Source organism: Convolutriloba macropyga, chromosome 15 (genome assembly GCF_964194025.1).
Source record: "Convolutriloba macropyga chromosome 15, txConMacr16.3, whole genome shotgun sequence".
Taxonomy (NCBI): Eukaryota; Metazoa; Xenacoelomorpha; order Acoela; family Convolutidae; genus Convolutriloba; species Convolutriloba macropyga.
In genome coordinates, this window is record NC_134482.1 from 25,482,833 (window position 1) to 25,496,736 (window position 13,904).

Consider the following 13,904-nt stretch of genomic DNA (forward strand, 5'->3'; position numbering starts at 1 on the left):
CTCAACGGGACAGGGGGGTGCAACCCATGGGGCGAAACGCCCTCACCTTAGAATAATAGTATACATATAAGTAATAAGGGGAGTGAACATCAACCCCTCAACCAATATGGCTGACAATTGGAGTAGAGTTTCCCCACATTACATGGGGACTACAGTGCTTATACTGGTACTCCAAAACAACAATTTTCCCATTTTCCCAAGGAAATTACGTGATTTTGGGAATATATTCACGGGGGTTGGGGGGGTCACGTGCAGAGTGAAAATTGACCCCCTAGATCTCGGAAAACCCTATACAAAATATATATGGGAAGATTCCCCATTACAAATGGAGTTCAACGAGCCTATTCCTGCAGTCAAAGTCATAAATTTCAACATTTCACATGTAGAAACGTGAAACGTACCAGTCACTAAAAGGTCAAAATGACCGTATGTGTCTTGGCCAATTTCTCGAAAACGGCTGAAAGAAACAAAACGCTATTTACAGGGATTCAAGTACGGCTCAAGCTGAGTTCAAATCAACAAACAAATCAAAAATCGGTTCACTCTACAAGGAGATATTCCAACATCAAGGTACCGTACCAAACGACCAAAGTGAGCCATTTCGGGTCCGGTTTCTCTACTATAACCAATCACCACTCATTATAACAACCTGTAAAATATATATGGGGACAGTCCCCATTATGGGGAGACTCCACTCTAAGGCAGCAAACTGAAATTCAACACAAGTAACAATTCAAAGCTTCAAGGTGTACCCCATCCGCCGTACAGGTACCCTGCTTCATCAGGTCAAAATTGGGGCACATGTCCTGGCCAATTTCTCAAAAACGGCTGAACAAAAAAAAAACGCCCTTAAGACAGTTTGAAGCACTGCTTGAGATACGCATCATATTAAAAAATGAACCCAATGGGTGCATTATTCAAGGAGTTATAGCAAAAATAAGGTACCGTACCAAACGACCATAAAAGCAGAGTACTCCAGCTCCAGATCCAAAATTGAGCATCTAAACCTGCGAAAACGCTATACAAAGTACACATATTCGGAATCTACATTAGACGGGCTGTTCAGAACACTAATTTTGTCACCCGAAGTGATAAAATTCAAAGCTTCAAAGTGGCGCCGGATGGTGTCAACCGCTTCGGGTGCTAAAATCGAGGGCAAGTTCACTGGCCAATTTCTCTAAAACGGCCGAACAAAAATAAACGCTCTTAGTACAGTTTGTAGCACTGCTTGAGATACGCGTCATATTAAAAAAATGAACCCAATCGGTACATTCTTCGAGGAGTAATAGCAATTATAAGGTACGGTACCAAATGACCAATAAAGCATGGTGACCTGACTTCAGAGCCAAATTTGACCATCTCAATTCCGTAAAATGCTATGGAAAATATATATGGGGATACTCCCCACTAACTGAGGATTCTAAAACACTAACATTTATTCCGCAAATCAGCTGTTTTGTTGTACCGAAATTTGGGTCATCCCGAATAGCCCAAAATTTCGACCTATTTCAACTTTGAACATTAATAACTTTTTGATTAGGCCGATTTGGGAAACCAACCAAACACTGCAAGCAAGAAGGGTTCAGTGCCAACAAAATGCGACCACTCCCGTTTGATTTGGTCCAGTACTTTAGAAGATATTAACAAAGTACTGTTCTGTACCCCATTTTTTGGGCTAAAATCGAAGCCCAAAATCTCCGGAACCGACGTAAAACAACGTGAAACAGCGTTCCCGGCGTATTTGTGGGTGTAATTCTGGTCCACTTCCACGTTTTAGGTCACGGCAAACCTTCATGGTGAGGTGGGAAAAAATTTCCCACCTCACCATGAAGGTTATGATGTTTTGTGTGTTTTGACATAAAACAACATCAACAAAAATTTGATGAAATCGTGAAAACAGAAAAATTGTTGAATTGATAAAAACTATTGATTCAAATAGCTTCATGGACCCGACACTAGCGTAAATAACACAATTTGCAAGTAACAACAACCCTCATTACAATAAAAACTACATAAATTTATAATAACGCTTAAAATCATATATTTTTTAAGTTTACACCCTAATTGTTATTTGCACAGGCCGACACAAAAAAAAGACTGCAAAAGGCTAGCAAGAACAGATCAATAGAAACAAAATGCTACCTCGTTTGTTGAATTTGATTCAGTACTTTAGGAGATATCGATGAAACAGTAAACTGTAACCTGACATTCGAAATCTGAAAAAAAAGAAAGTTTAAAGAGAAGCAATGCAAAATGGTCCTCAAAAACCTAAGAAAACCAGTTTTACGATTAAAATAGCTTCATGGACCCAACAGACGGTGAAATAACAGAATTTTCAAATACGAAAATTGCTGATTACGAGAACGACTACATCATTTCAAAAAAACGTTTATTAAATTTTTTTTTTCAAATTTACACCTTAATAACTTTTCGGTCATTTTGATATAAAAAGTCAACAATGCAGGCAATAAAGAAGAGTTTAGCAGCAAGAAAATGCTTCCTCTCAAGCTTAATAAGTTGAAGTGAATCAGGAGATATCGATGAAAGCGTAAAATAAAACCTCGATTTCAGCCCTCAGGTCAGATATCAATTTCTTGTCTTTGGCCTTGAATAAATTTTTTACCAGAAAGGTTCAGGCTACAGCACAAAAGAAAGAAAAAGAGCAAGTCAATGTTAATCAAAAGCGACTAAAAATGATTAATTTGGAAAAGTACTTTAAAAATACTCCTGAAATACTACATCAATTCACAAAACGCTAAAATTTTTAATTTTTCAAATTTGCAGCTTAATATTTTTTCTGATCAGGTTGAATGGAAAAATCAAATAGATGTGCAGGCAATAAGGGTTTAGGATCAACAAAAAAAAGCTCTCAAGCTCGGCTTGATATAGTAATTTGGGAGATATCGTGAAAAACGTAAACTAAAACCTCGATTTCAGGCTCTGAGAGACAGATATCTATTTTTTCACCTTTGTCATTGAATAACTTATTTACCAGAACTTAACAGGCAACTGCACAGATGCGAAAACAAGAGCTAATCAGTATCAAGAATATGTGACCAACCTCGATTCATTTGGTACGGTACTTTGAAAATATGGTACTATTGAGATATTCTTGAGATAGTGATTATTATCTCGTTTTTGGGCACAAGCGCAGCCCATTTTCTCCAGAAATGAGTCGGAGCAATGTAAATGAGCAGTTCTATCTTCGTTATCTCTGTTTTTTTGTCCAGGTTCTACAACGATTATTATATAAAGCAGCTTGTTCCGACATTTGTTTCCAGAACAAAAATTAGTGACCTGTCGGGAATATGTCACTAAAATTTCAAAGAAGGCGCAACCTACTTAAACCTACTTAAACCTACTTAAACTGCTAATTTTGCTACCCTTGCCCATTTGTCTATAATAAACTTTTGTTATTGACAAATTGAATGATTCAAACGGGCAGTGAACTATTCAAACGATCAACCAACTAATTTTCGACGTTAAAGTTTTTATGAAACTCTTGGATTAGGACCAAGAGAAAAGTCATTATGAAGCGAAGAAGTTTTGGATCCCAATCTTTTTTTACAGAAAGTTTAAATTTGAATGGGAGGGCAGTTCAACTATAGAATCAATCGAAAATGGATCGGAAAGTTGAGGAATATTACGGTTTACGATTTTCGGAAGGTACAAATTTCACCAAAGAAAACTTTATGTTATCACAACACCAAACGTATGATTGACTATTTTACAGGGACTACGTGCTTTGTCACTTTAACAGACGTATGGCAGTTGTGTTTTGTGGTACTTGCTACCTAATAAATGCTCAAAATTAATCGCATAACAGAAAAATTCCACGCTTCTATAGACTAAAGTCTGACTAAAATTTCTAAAATAACGTTACATACCAAAACGGTAAAAAATTGTTATGTTATTATTCTAGCGCCTCTGTCTATTCAAAGGTTGTTTACAAACCCAAGGCACCTGGTGCTGTTTTATTAAGAGTGTTCCAAAAATGCTTTTTTTTAAACAAGTTGTCAACACTAGAGATTTCACTTTCCACTGATCCTAGAGGAGATACAATAGAAGCCTCCATTGGTATAAGTTAATAAAAATGGCTCAACAGCCCTTATCAGCGCTTTACGACCATTTTTGCATATTGGTTTAAATTTTCTTTCATTTCTCGTAAAAAAAAAGATTAGTAACTAGTAGCTAATAGCTCATTAGAATTTCAATGAAAGCGTAACCTAACTAAACTGTCAAAAACTGCTAGTTGTTTATCTTTGTGCCCATTTGTCTGGTTTAAACTTTTGATTTCAACAGAAAAAACTATTCAAACGATCATCGAACTATTCAAACGATCAATGAACTAGTTTTCGACGGTAAAGTTTATACGAAACTTTCCGTTTTGACCCGAGATAAAAATCTTTATGAAGCAAAAATGTTTTAGATCCCTAATTTCTTCTGTAAAGAATGTTCAAAGTTTAGTCGGTGTGCCGTCCTGTTATAGGATGAGTTTAAAACGGATTGGAGGGTTGAGAAACGTTACGGTTTACGATTTTAGAAGGGTCCAATTTTTATCAGTGAAAACGTTATGTTATCGGAACACAAAACGTATGATTGACTATTTTGCAACTAACGGGTTTCCAGCTTAACTAATTAAAAAACTTACTATTCTCTTTCTTCCGGCTGAGATCATTGGAAAAGTTGACACTCCCCAGTTTCCTACCAAGATTACCGAAAAAAAAGGTTCCCGGGTTTCACACAAAGAAAACCGGACAAAAATTAATTCCCGGGTTTCCCACCAAGATTACCGAGAAATTATAGTATTCCCGGGTTTCCCGCCAAGATTACCGGGAAATTATCAGATTCCCGGGTTTCCCGCCAAGATTACCGAGAAATTATAAGATTCCCGGCTTTCCCGGCAGGGTTTCCGGGAATCGGATCACTGGGGGTTTTAAAATAGAGAGCTGCAACACCCAATTTCAAATATTTTGTTTGAATTAGGAGGCAGCCCCGCGTTCCATCAAGCTGTGGGTGACACAATTGCACTTTTGGCAAATGGAATGGACCATCTTATTAACGCAGGACTTTTGGAGCGACCAACGGACAGTAGTAATACGACAATCAATCGACTTATGTCGTCTGCGTTGATACACCTACCATTAGCGATGTTTAATTATGCTGTTGACAAGTGGCTGTTTGATTTCTACACTGGCGAAATCAGCAATGACGAGCTGAACAAACATTGGTGGTACCTCGTGAACAAGTATCAGGTTTGAGAACCTTCACATTTTCAGTTCTTTGATGCTTTAAGGCTTGCGCGTTGAGAGCGCAAGAGCCAATCAATTTTCAACAAAATCAAGCCATCCTTGAAAGGCTTTTTTAAAAAGAGATTTTATCTGTTCAAGGCAATCTGAAGAGAAAAATGGAGAACATCCGTTTTCTGTAACAGTGCTGTTACAAGATCGTGAAAGTTAGTGAACAATTTATTTAATTGGGTGTGTGAAAAAAAACAGCTCATGGCGAAAATGTTTAGATTTATTTTTCGAAGAACAATCCAATCGACAAAAACGAATCACAAAAGAAAAGAAATCAATTTTTGCAGCAACAAGAAGCAGCCGGTATTAAATGCATGCAGTTTTTCTTATAAAAAAAGATAGTTCCGTTTGGAAAATCTGAATAAATTTTACGAAAAAATTAAGAAAAAACACCCCCAACAAAAAAAAACTTTCTTGAGCCCAAAAATTAAGCAAAGAAATTGCCCCTACAATTTGAAGGCCTTTCAACATATCACGATCCATAGAATTGACCAGATTTCAACTTAAAACATGCGCCCAGATGCACATAAACATTTGCCTAGAGACCAGTGTAAAGTGAACGACAGGTTTGCAACAATTATCAAAAAAAAAATTGCAGTAATGTAATTTTGCAATTAGCTAAATAAATTTCATCTGATTGGATTGTACAATACACTAAAAAGAAAACACTAACTTTGCCCTGACGAAGCAACATCTATTTGGGTGACAATGTATTACAAACAAACAAACAGAGGACCATGAAATGACAACACCAAACCTGAAAAAAAAACAAGATAACTGTCAACAGTTTGAATATGATCCCAAACTTTTTTGAGAAATTTATGTAGGAAAATTTGCATTCATTCAATTTTCGATGCTTGGGAGACTCAACAGACCATCTCACACAAGTATCTTACATGATTTTGGGTTTCTGAGCGTTGAAGTTCCATAATGTTTGCGTTAATGGTCATAGATTTTTACAAAGTTTTAAATTTCGAAGAGTCGATCTAACAATTTTTGGCACTTTTAGGTGCATATCTCACATAATTTTTCGTTACTAAACATGGATCTTACATAATTTTGCGTTTCTGAGCGTTGATCTTTCATAATTTTGCGTTTGTAAACATAGTTCTGAAATACTTTGTAGTTTATCAGCGCAGATTTTACATAATATTGCTAGGCAAGTTATACCAAAAAAATTGATTGGAAATTTATATAATTATTGAACAATTGTAGGATCAACGTTAAGGTACCGCGCAATTTTATTTAAGAGTAACACAAAAACTTATGTTTGGAGATTATGTAAGCTGAACAATAAAATAAACTCTAAAACTTAGACGTTTAACTTATGTAAGACCAACACTAAATTAAACGCTTAACGTTGCACATTAAAGTTTAAGTTGAAGCCTTGAGCTTAAGCAATATCTAGACCTAGAAAGGCAAAAATTATGTAAGATCTACGCCTAGAAATAGCAAAAATTTCTTTTCGACGCCTCTAGCGTAGATATTACATACATTGTTAGAATATCGATCAAACTATAATCTTAAACTTAGTGAGAATTAGAAAGAAAGTTTGACTTACCAGATTAGAAAGACAAGCAATATGACTTCGATCAAAGAAATTATATAAATGAATGGTTCTGAGAATCAATATTCGGTTCAAATTGGTGAATCTAGATAACTTTTATTAGAGTTAGATTAATTGATGTAAAATCTTCCCAGCATGTATTAAATGATAATGATATCTCCGAAAGTGTGAATGAATTCTAAGAAAAGTGCAAATGCATTCCATTTATGGTTCCCTTTGCGACTGATTTGCAGAAGCAAACCATATTGGGTAACCCTTGCGGCCCCCACTATAAATCACGGTGCTAAGATTAGTTTTGTATCTTGACCTTTTCACATTGATAATGGGTATATATACAGCTGATTTTTGAGTCCTTTTTCATCCCCAAATTCAAATCACCATCTTGATCTAATAATCAGATCTCTCCTGTAAATCTCTAAATTTTACTGTAAAATATCATTTTGTTATTCTCTCATTTTTGAGAAATTAATTCTTTCACTTAGTTAAAAACGCTTTTTACTCCGCTTGCGAAAGTCCATTACCCAACAGGTTATGGGCCCAGCAATTTTCTAAGTCATAAAATTAATTCCCAAAACAAAACTAATTTGTTGTTGACAGTCATAATCCTTTTCTGCTTAGTACCTTTTCTTTTCACAACTGTTTTGCCTGCTCAAACTTCAATGGATCAACAGACAGTGAAGCTGCTGACCTACACAGGAAAGGCACAGGACTTTCCAATCTGGCGCACAAGATTTGTGGCGATGATGCAGACGAAGGGACTCTACAAATCACTACTGGGGACAGAGGAGCAACCCAATGAGCCTGCGCCACTGGCCAATGGGGCAATCAATGATGAAAAGAAGAACCACAAGGTGCTGAAGGATGCATATGAGAAGGAAGTTGCAGACATCAAGGAGAAACGGAACAATGTGTGGTGCCATCTGGCACTGACTCTAGATGCAACAACCCTCATGCTGATGAGACATGACTGTGTGGGAGATGACGGCATTGGAGATGAAGCAAAGGCTTGGAAGCTTTTGCAAGAGAGATTTCAGAGTGTGGAGACGCCGACAGTGGTGACTTTAGTGGCACAGCTTGCTCGACTGCAGCTCGAGGATTCTGAGGATTTGGACAGCTTCTTCATCAGAGGACAGGAGTTGCTCACAAGGCTACAAGAAGCAGGGGAAGCAGTCTCAGAGACCCTCTTCAACGCCTTGGTCCTCAATGGTCTGCCAATGAGGTATGAAAGTTTTGTTATACAGGAAGCTTCAACCCGGCAACGAACTTCACAGAGTTGAGGAAAAGGCTGCAGAACTTTCATGAGAGCACGGTGCAGAGACACAAGGGACAAAGTGGTTCAGTTGCACTGGCAGTGAAGCGTGACTTCAAGAAGGGACCCAAGAAAGGAAACTGCTTTGTCTGTGGGATCCCTGGACACTTTGCCAAGGACTGCAGGAAGAAGGAGACAGCACAATGCAGCAAGTGTGGTGAGAAGGGTCACCTAGACAGGGCATGCAAGAGACAAAGAGATGGAGGCAAACATGAGTCAGTGGCAATGGGTCCAACATTGATTACACCAGACGAGGAAGGCTGGGCAGCTCTTACCCAGTGAAAGACAGCAGGCATGCTAGTGGACAGTGGTTGCACAGATCGCATAGTGACGAACATCGATGCGTTCCTGGACTTTGTGCCCATTCAATCAGTGATTAGAAATCCCAACGGAGAGGCTTCCAGAGTGGTGGGCAGAGGCTGTGTGAGGATCAGCATACCCTCAAACAAAGGGGAATTCCAATGAGAACTCAAAAATGTTCTGTGTGTGCCGGACTATTCTTCAAACCTCCTATCAGTCTCAAGATGCACGGAGTGGGGGCATAGCTTCACTTTCGAGAGAGGAAACAGCTGCATGAAACTCCAGAAGGGAACTCGGGTAAAACTAACACAAGAAAATAATTTGTTTTACTTACCCTGCAGCGTTCTAGAATTCAAGATGAGTTCCAACAGCGTGAAACTTGACAGTGCAAGGAAGTGGCACAGACGATTGGGTCATTTGAATCAAGCGGATGTGGTCAGGAATGCACCAGAGACAGTGGGGGAACTCGATGATGTATGCAATGTGTGTGCATTGGCCAAGATCACAAAGACTCCAGTACCAAGAGTGGCAGAGACCCAAGCAGAAGAGAAGCTGGAGAGGGTGTTCACAGACGTGATGGGACCTTTCAGAGTAGAGTCACTGTCAGGGTTCCGGTTCTGCATAGTGTTTGCAGACCAGTACACGAAGTTTGTGTTTGTGGACTTGCTTAAGGCAAAGAGTGAAGCACTGGCCAGCCTGAAGAAATTTGTTCTCAGTGTGGTGACGCCCAAGAAGCTGAGGCAAGACAATGCGAAAGAGTTTCTCTCAGAGCAGTTCAAGACGTACTGCTTAGATGCAGGCATTCTACAGGAAAAGACCATACCAGAGACGCCACAATAGAATGGGTTAGCTGAGAGGTGCAACAGGACACTGCTGGAGATGGCAAGATGTTTGCTCATTGACTCAGGACTTCCCCAGGTGATGTGGGGAGCAGCAATTCTTCACGCAGCAAGGATCAGAAACTTGGTTGTGAGACGAGGAGAAGAAAAATGCCCAGCAGAGCTGATGAGAGGTATAAAACCTAAGCTTTCAATTAGTAAATTATCTATTTTTGGTTGCACAGTCTTCATGAGGAAGAGGGACAGAGAAGTCAGCAAACTTGAACCCAAGGCACTGGAAGGAAAGTTTGTGGGTTACACTGAAGGAGAAAACGGATACCTGGTGTACATACCCAACACACGCAAGGTGATGGCAGTTCGAGATGTGATCATCAAGGAGTCTAAAGTGTGCTCAATCCCTGACCACAAAGAAACGGCTGACCTACTAGATGATGGGTCGGAACTGGGAATCTGGCACCCAGATGATGGTCATCAAGATGATGACAACAGAGAACGACAGGACACATCTACTGCAATAAAGGAGGAGTGGTGTGACGCAGGGAGCGTGAATACTCAAGAAACAACACTGAGACAAGAGGCCTCGGATTTTGGAGAAACATCACTAGATGAAGGATCTACTGCAACAAGAGGGAGTCACAGAGACTCAGAGTCCCTGGAAGACAGTGACACAGAAGACTTCTCACAGTTAGAGACAGTTGGCTTCAATGAAGATGCACTGGAACACGAGCGAGGAATGTTCCGCAATTTTTTGGAGAAGTCAGGACCCATCTTGCTGTGACTGAGAGCGACTATGTGGAACACAAAACAGTCTACGAAGCCAAGCAAAGTGACGATTGGGACCAGTGGCACCGGGCAATGAAGGACGAGGTCAAGGCACTCCAAGACAACGAGACTTGGAACCTAGTGAGACCACCCACAGACAGGGACGTCATACCGGGCAAATGGGTCTACAAAGTGAAATTGGGACCCAGTGGTCAAGTGGACAAATACAAAGCGCGCTATGTGGCGAAAGGCTTCAAACAAGTGGAAGGACTGGACTACTTTGAGACTTTTGCGCCTACCTGTAAGCCAGAGACATTCAGGATTCTACTTCAGCTATCAACGAAGCAGGGCCATGTGATGCACCAATTTGATGTCAAGACTGCTTTCCTGCACTCACCAATCGAGGAAGAAGTGTATCTGGAACAGCCACAGGAGTTTGTAAAACGCGGATCAGATGGGGAGAAGTTAGTATGTCGACTAAATAAATCAATTTATGGTTTGAAACAGGCTGCTAACAACTGGTACAAAGAGCTGGCAAACTTCCTACTGAGACAGGGGTTCACCAGAAGCAGGAACGATCACTGCTTGTTTGCAAGATTAGAGGCAGAGGATCACACCTTCATCTTGGTCTGGGTTGACGACATCATAGTAGCATCAAGAAGTATGACAGTGGTCTCTGATGTCAAGAAGGCACTAGCAGCAACCTTTCACATGGAAGACAGAGGGAGACTACACTGGTTTCTGGGTCTTAGAATCAGACGAGAAGAGGGCAAAGCCACAGTCGACCAAGAACGCTACATAGAAACAATGCTTGAGCGGTTTCAAATGGATCAATGCAAACCCTCAAGAACTCCAGCTGATTTGAATTTGAAACTTCAGACAGCACAGAACGGAGACGAAGAAGTGAACCAGAGGATCTACAGAAGCTTGGTTGGATCACTTCTGTATCTGGCCAAACAGACGAGGCCAGACATCATGTTCACAGTCAACATTCTGTCCAGACAAATGAATGCACCTACCAATCAACACTGGATGTGCGGAAAACGACTTCTGCGATATCTTCAAGGTTCAAAAGGTTTAAAACTTACTTACACAAAAGAGGCTAGTTATGATTTAGTGGGAGAAAGTGATGCAGACTGGTCTGGAGACGTGAACGACAGAAAATCAACAACGGGCTATTACTTCAAGCTCAACGGACGTGGCGCAGCACTCAGCTGGGGTGTCAAGAAGCAGGCCACAGTTGCTCTTTCTTCATCAGAAGCAGAATATCAGGGCATGGCAGCAGCAGTTCAGGAAGCACTCTACCTGAAACAACTTCTAGAGGATTTTGGCATCCAACAGAAACGTCCAATAGCAATTGGAGAAGACAAAGTTATATCAGATTTTGCCAAAACCCAGTCATGCACAAAAGGAGCAAGCATATCGAAACAAAGTTTCACTTCATCCGGGACAAGACGGAGGATGGGACTATTTCAATTCATTACGTCCCTACAGACAAAATGGCAGCGGACATCTTCACAAAGTCCTTACCCGTTTCGAAAGTGGAAACATTCAGAGCAGTTTTGATGGGAGCAGACTCTACGCAATCAGCTCAAGTCTGAGTGGGGGTGTTAGAATATCGATCAAACTATAGTCTTAAACTTAGTGAGAATTAGAAAGAAAGTTTGACTTACCAGATTAGAAAGACAAGCAATATGACTTCGATCAAAGAAATTATATAAATGAATCGTCAAGAAATGGTGCTGAGAATCAATATTCGGTTCAAATTGGTGAATCTAGATAACTATTATTAGAGTTAGATTAATTGATGTAAAATCTTCCTAGCATGTATTAAATGATAATGATATCTCCGGAAGTGTGAATGAATTCTTAGAAAAGTGCAAATGCATTCCATTTATGGTTCCCTGTGCGACTGATTTGCAGAAGCAAACCATATTGGGTAACCCTTGCGACCCCCACTATAAATCACGGTGCTAAGATTAGTTTTGTATCTTGACTTTTTCACACTGATAATGGGTATATATACAGCTGATTTTTGAGTCCTTTTTCATCCCCAAATTCAAATCACCATCTTGATCTAGTAATCAGATCTCTCCTGTAAATCTCTAAATTCTACTGTAAAATATCATTTTGTGATTCTCTCATTTTTGAGAAATTAATTCTTTTACTTAGTTAAAAACGCTTTTTACTCCGCTTGCGAAAGTCCATTACCCAACATACATTCTACGCATTCACCACCAATCCTACATTTTTGCGTTTTGTAGAGTAGATCTTTCATAAATTCAACGCTTTCACTGCCAGTCGTACATATTTTTTTTGTTTCTTAGCGTTGACACCTCGGCGCGGCTACTTCGAGCAAACGTCTGATTCTCGAAAGGAACTTCCGAGATCCTGGCATTAATGAACGCTTTATTCAGAGGGCACTCAAAATAGTTTCAATGATTGTGGTATCATTTAAACTCTTTTGCTTAAAGCTTAGTGTAATTTCGAACACGTGGTTTCCGTTTACAGGGTCTTTCAACTCCAGATGGGGAAGCAAGAGGCGAGGAGTACTTTGATGTGATCGCTAAAAAGAACGTGGCATTTTTGAAACCTCTGATCTCTCGCTATATCGTTGAAACCATGCACCAGTTCCAATTCCTGGAAACGATTTGCAGAGAATCCGGAGAGAGTTACAAACATCTGATGGACTGTTACATAGATGATAACCCAAAAGCCACCAGAAGATTCAGAGAAATGCTGAGCAAAGGCCGATCTGTCAACTGGAGACAGCAGTTGAAGGTACTAACTGCCCAGGTTTAGACATCGACTTATGAAAAGACTTTATAATTCTAGTGGGGGGGGGGGGGTCTTTATTGACAATTATTATCATTCGCAAGCAACATACGGCTAGTATCACCGCATACATTTTTTCAGCAGAATCGCTTTTACTTTGTTGACTAGATTTAAACCTCGTTAATTAGATTCTTAAAGTGCTCTAACGGGCTTTAAGACTTTAAACTGTGGGTTTTACCTCTAGTTGTTGAATACCAATACCCGGACCTCTTAATTTTGTGCCCCCTCACCACCCCCAGCCTAATTGGCACAGGCAACTTGCAAAATAACCAAACTGTTAACTTTCAGGATTTTACTGGTGAGGACTACCCGAACCCAAGGGCATTTCTGGAATATTACAAGCCCTTGGAAGTTTGGCTGGATAAATTCATAAAAGATCATGGTGTACACGTTAAGTGGCCATTGCCAGCAGAGGATTGAAAGAGACACTTTCATGTTGTAAAAGTGAAAAGAATTGATGTGGTGGTGGTGGTGTAGAAGTATGAAATATGAACCATTATATGGGCCATAAAAAATGATCAGCAACAGACGCTCCAAAAAAACTAAATCTCATTGAAAATTGAAGAATGAGTTAGTAAAATTTCTTGCGCTTTGTTTTGACGCAATAGGTTTATGATTCAAGTTATGTTGAGACAATAATTCTCTGGTCTTCTTTATTGTGATGCAAAAGGAACAATTTTAAATGTGCACTTTTTCAACATTTAATAAGGGGAAGAATAAATGCCAGAAAGTTAGCTCTAAAACGTCTTATAAAAATCAAAACTCATGAAGGAAGTTAGAGCGAATGAAGTTGGGAACCCATGTTGAAACCCCTACAAAATTGATAATGACCAGACTCGTCCAGGCCTAAATGTTTCATGATCAGATCTATCCAGACCAAAAAGAATTATGATCATAAGACTGTAGCCTGTTCAAATTGGTTGGTGCGTTCAGTTCAAAACTCGGAGTAAGAAAAAACCAAGGGGGAATAATTTGGGAATTTTTTAAAGAAA

At 39.6% G+C, this 13,904-nt stretch overlaps 1 protein-coding gene across 1 annotated transcript in view; it reads left to right on the plus strand.

The window, feature by feature from the left end:
* The window catches only part of LOC142354346 (angiotensin-converting enzyme-related protein-like), a 134,062-nt gene extending 120,623 nt beyond the window's left edge, over window positions 1–13,439 (plus strand). Inside the window, exons 9-11 of the mRNA XM_075406620.1 lie at window positions 4,987–5,255; window positions 12,589–12,858; window positions 13,201–13,439. Of these exons, the coding sequence (XP_075262735.1) occupies window positions 4,987–5,255; window positions 12,589–12,858; window positions 13,201–13,332 (671 nt within the window). The 3' untranslated portion in view covers window positions 13,333–13,439. The remainder of the gene's footprint in view (window positions 1–4,986; window positions 5,256–12,588; window positions 12,859–13,200) is intronic.
* The last annotated feature ends 465 nt before the right edge of the window (window positions 13,440–13,904 follow it).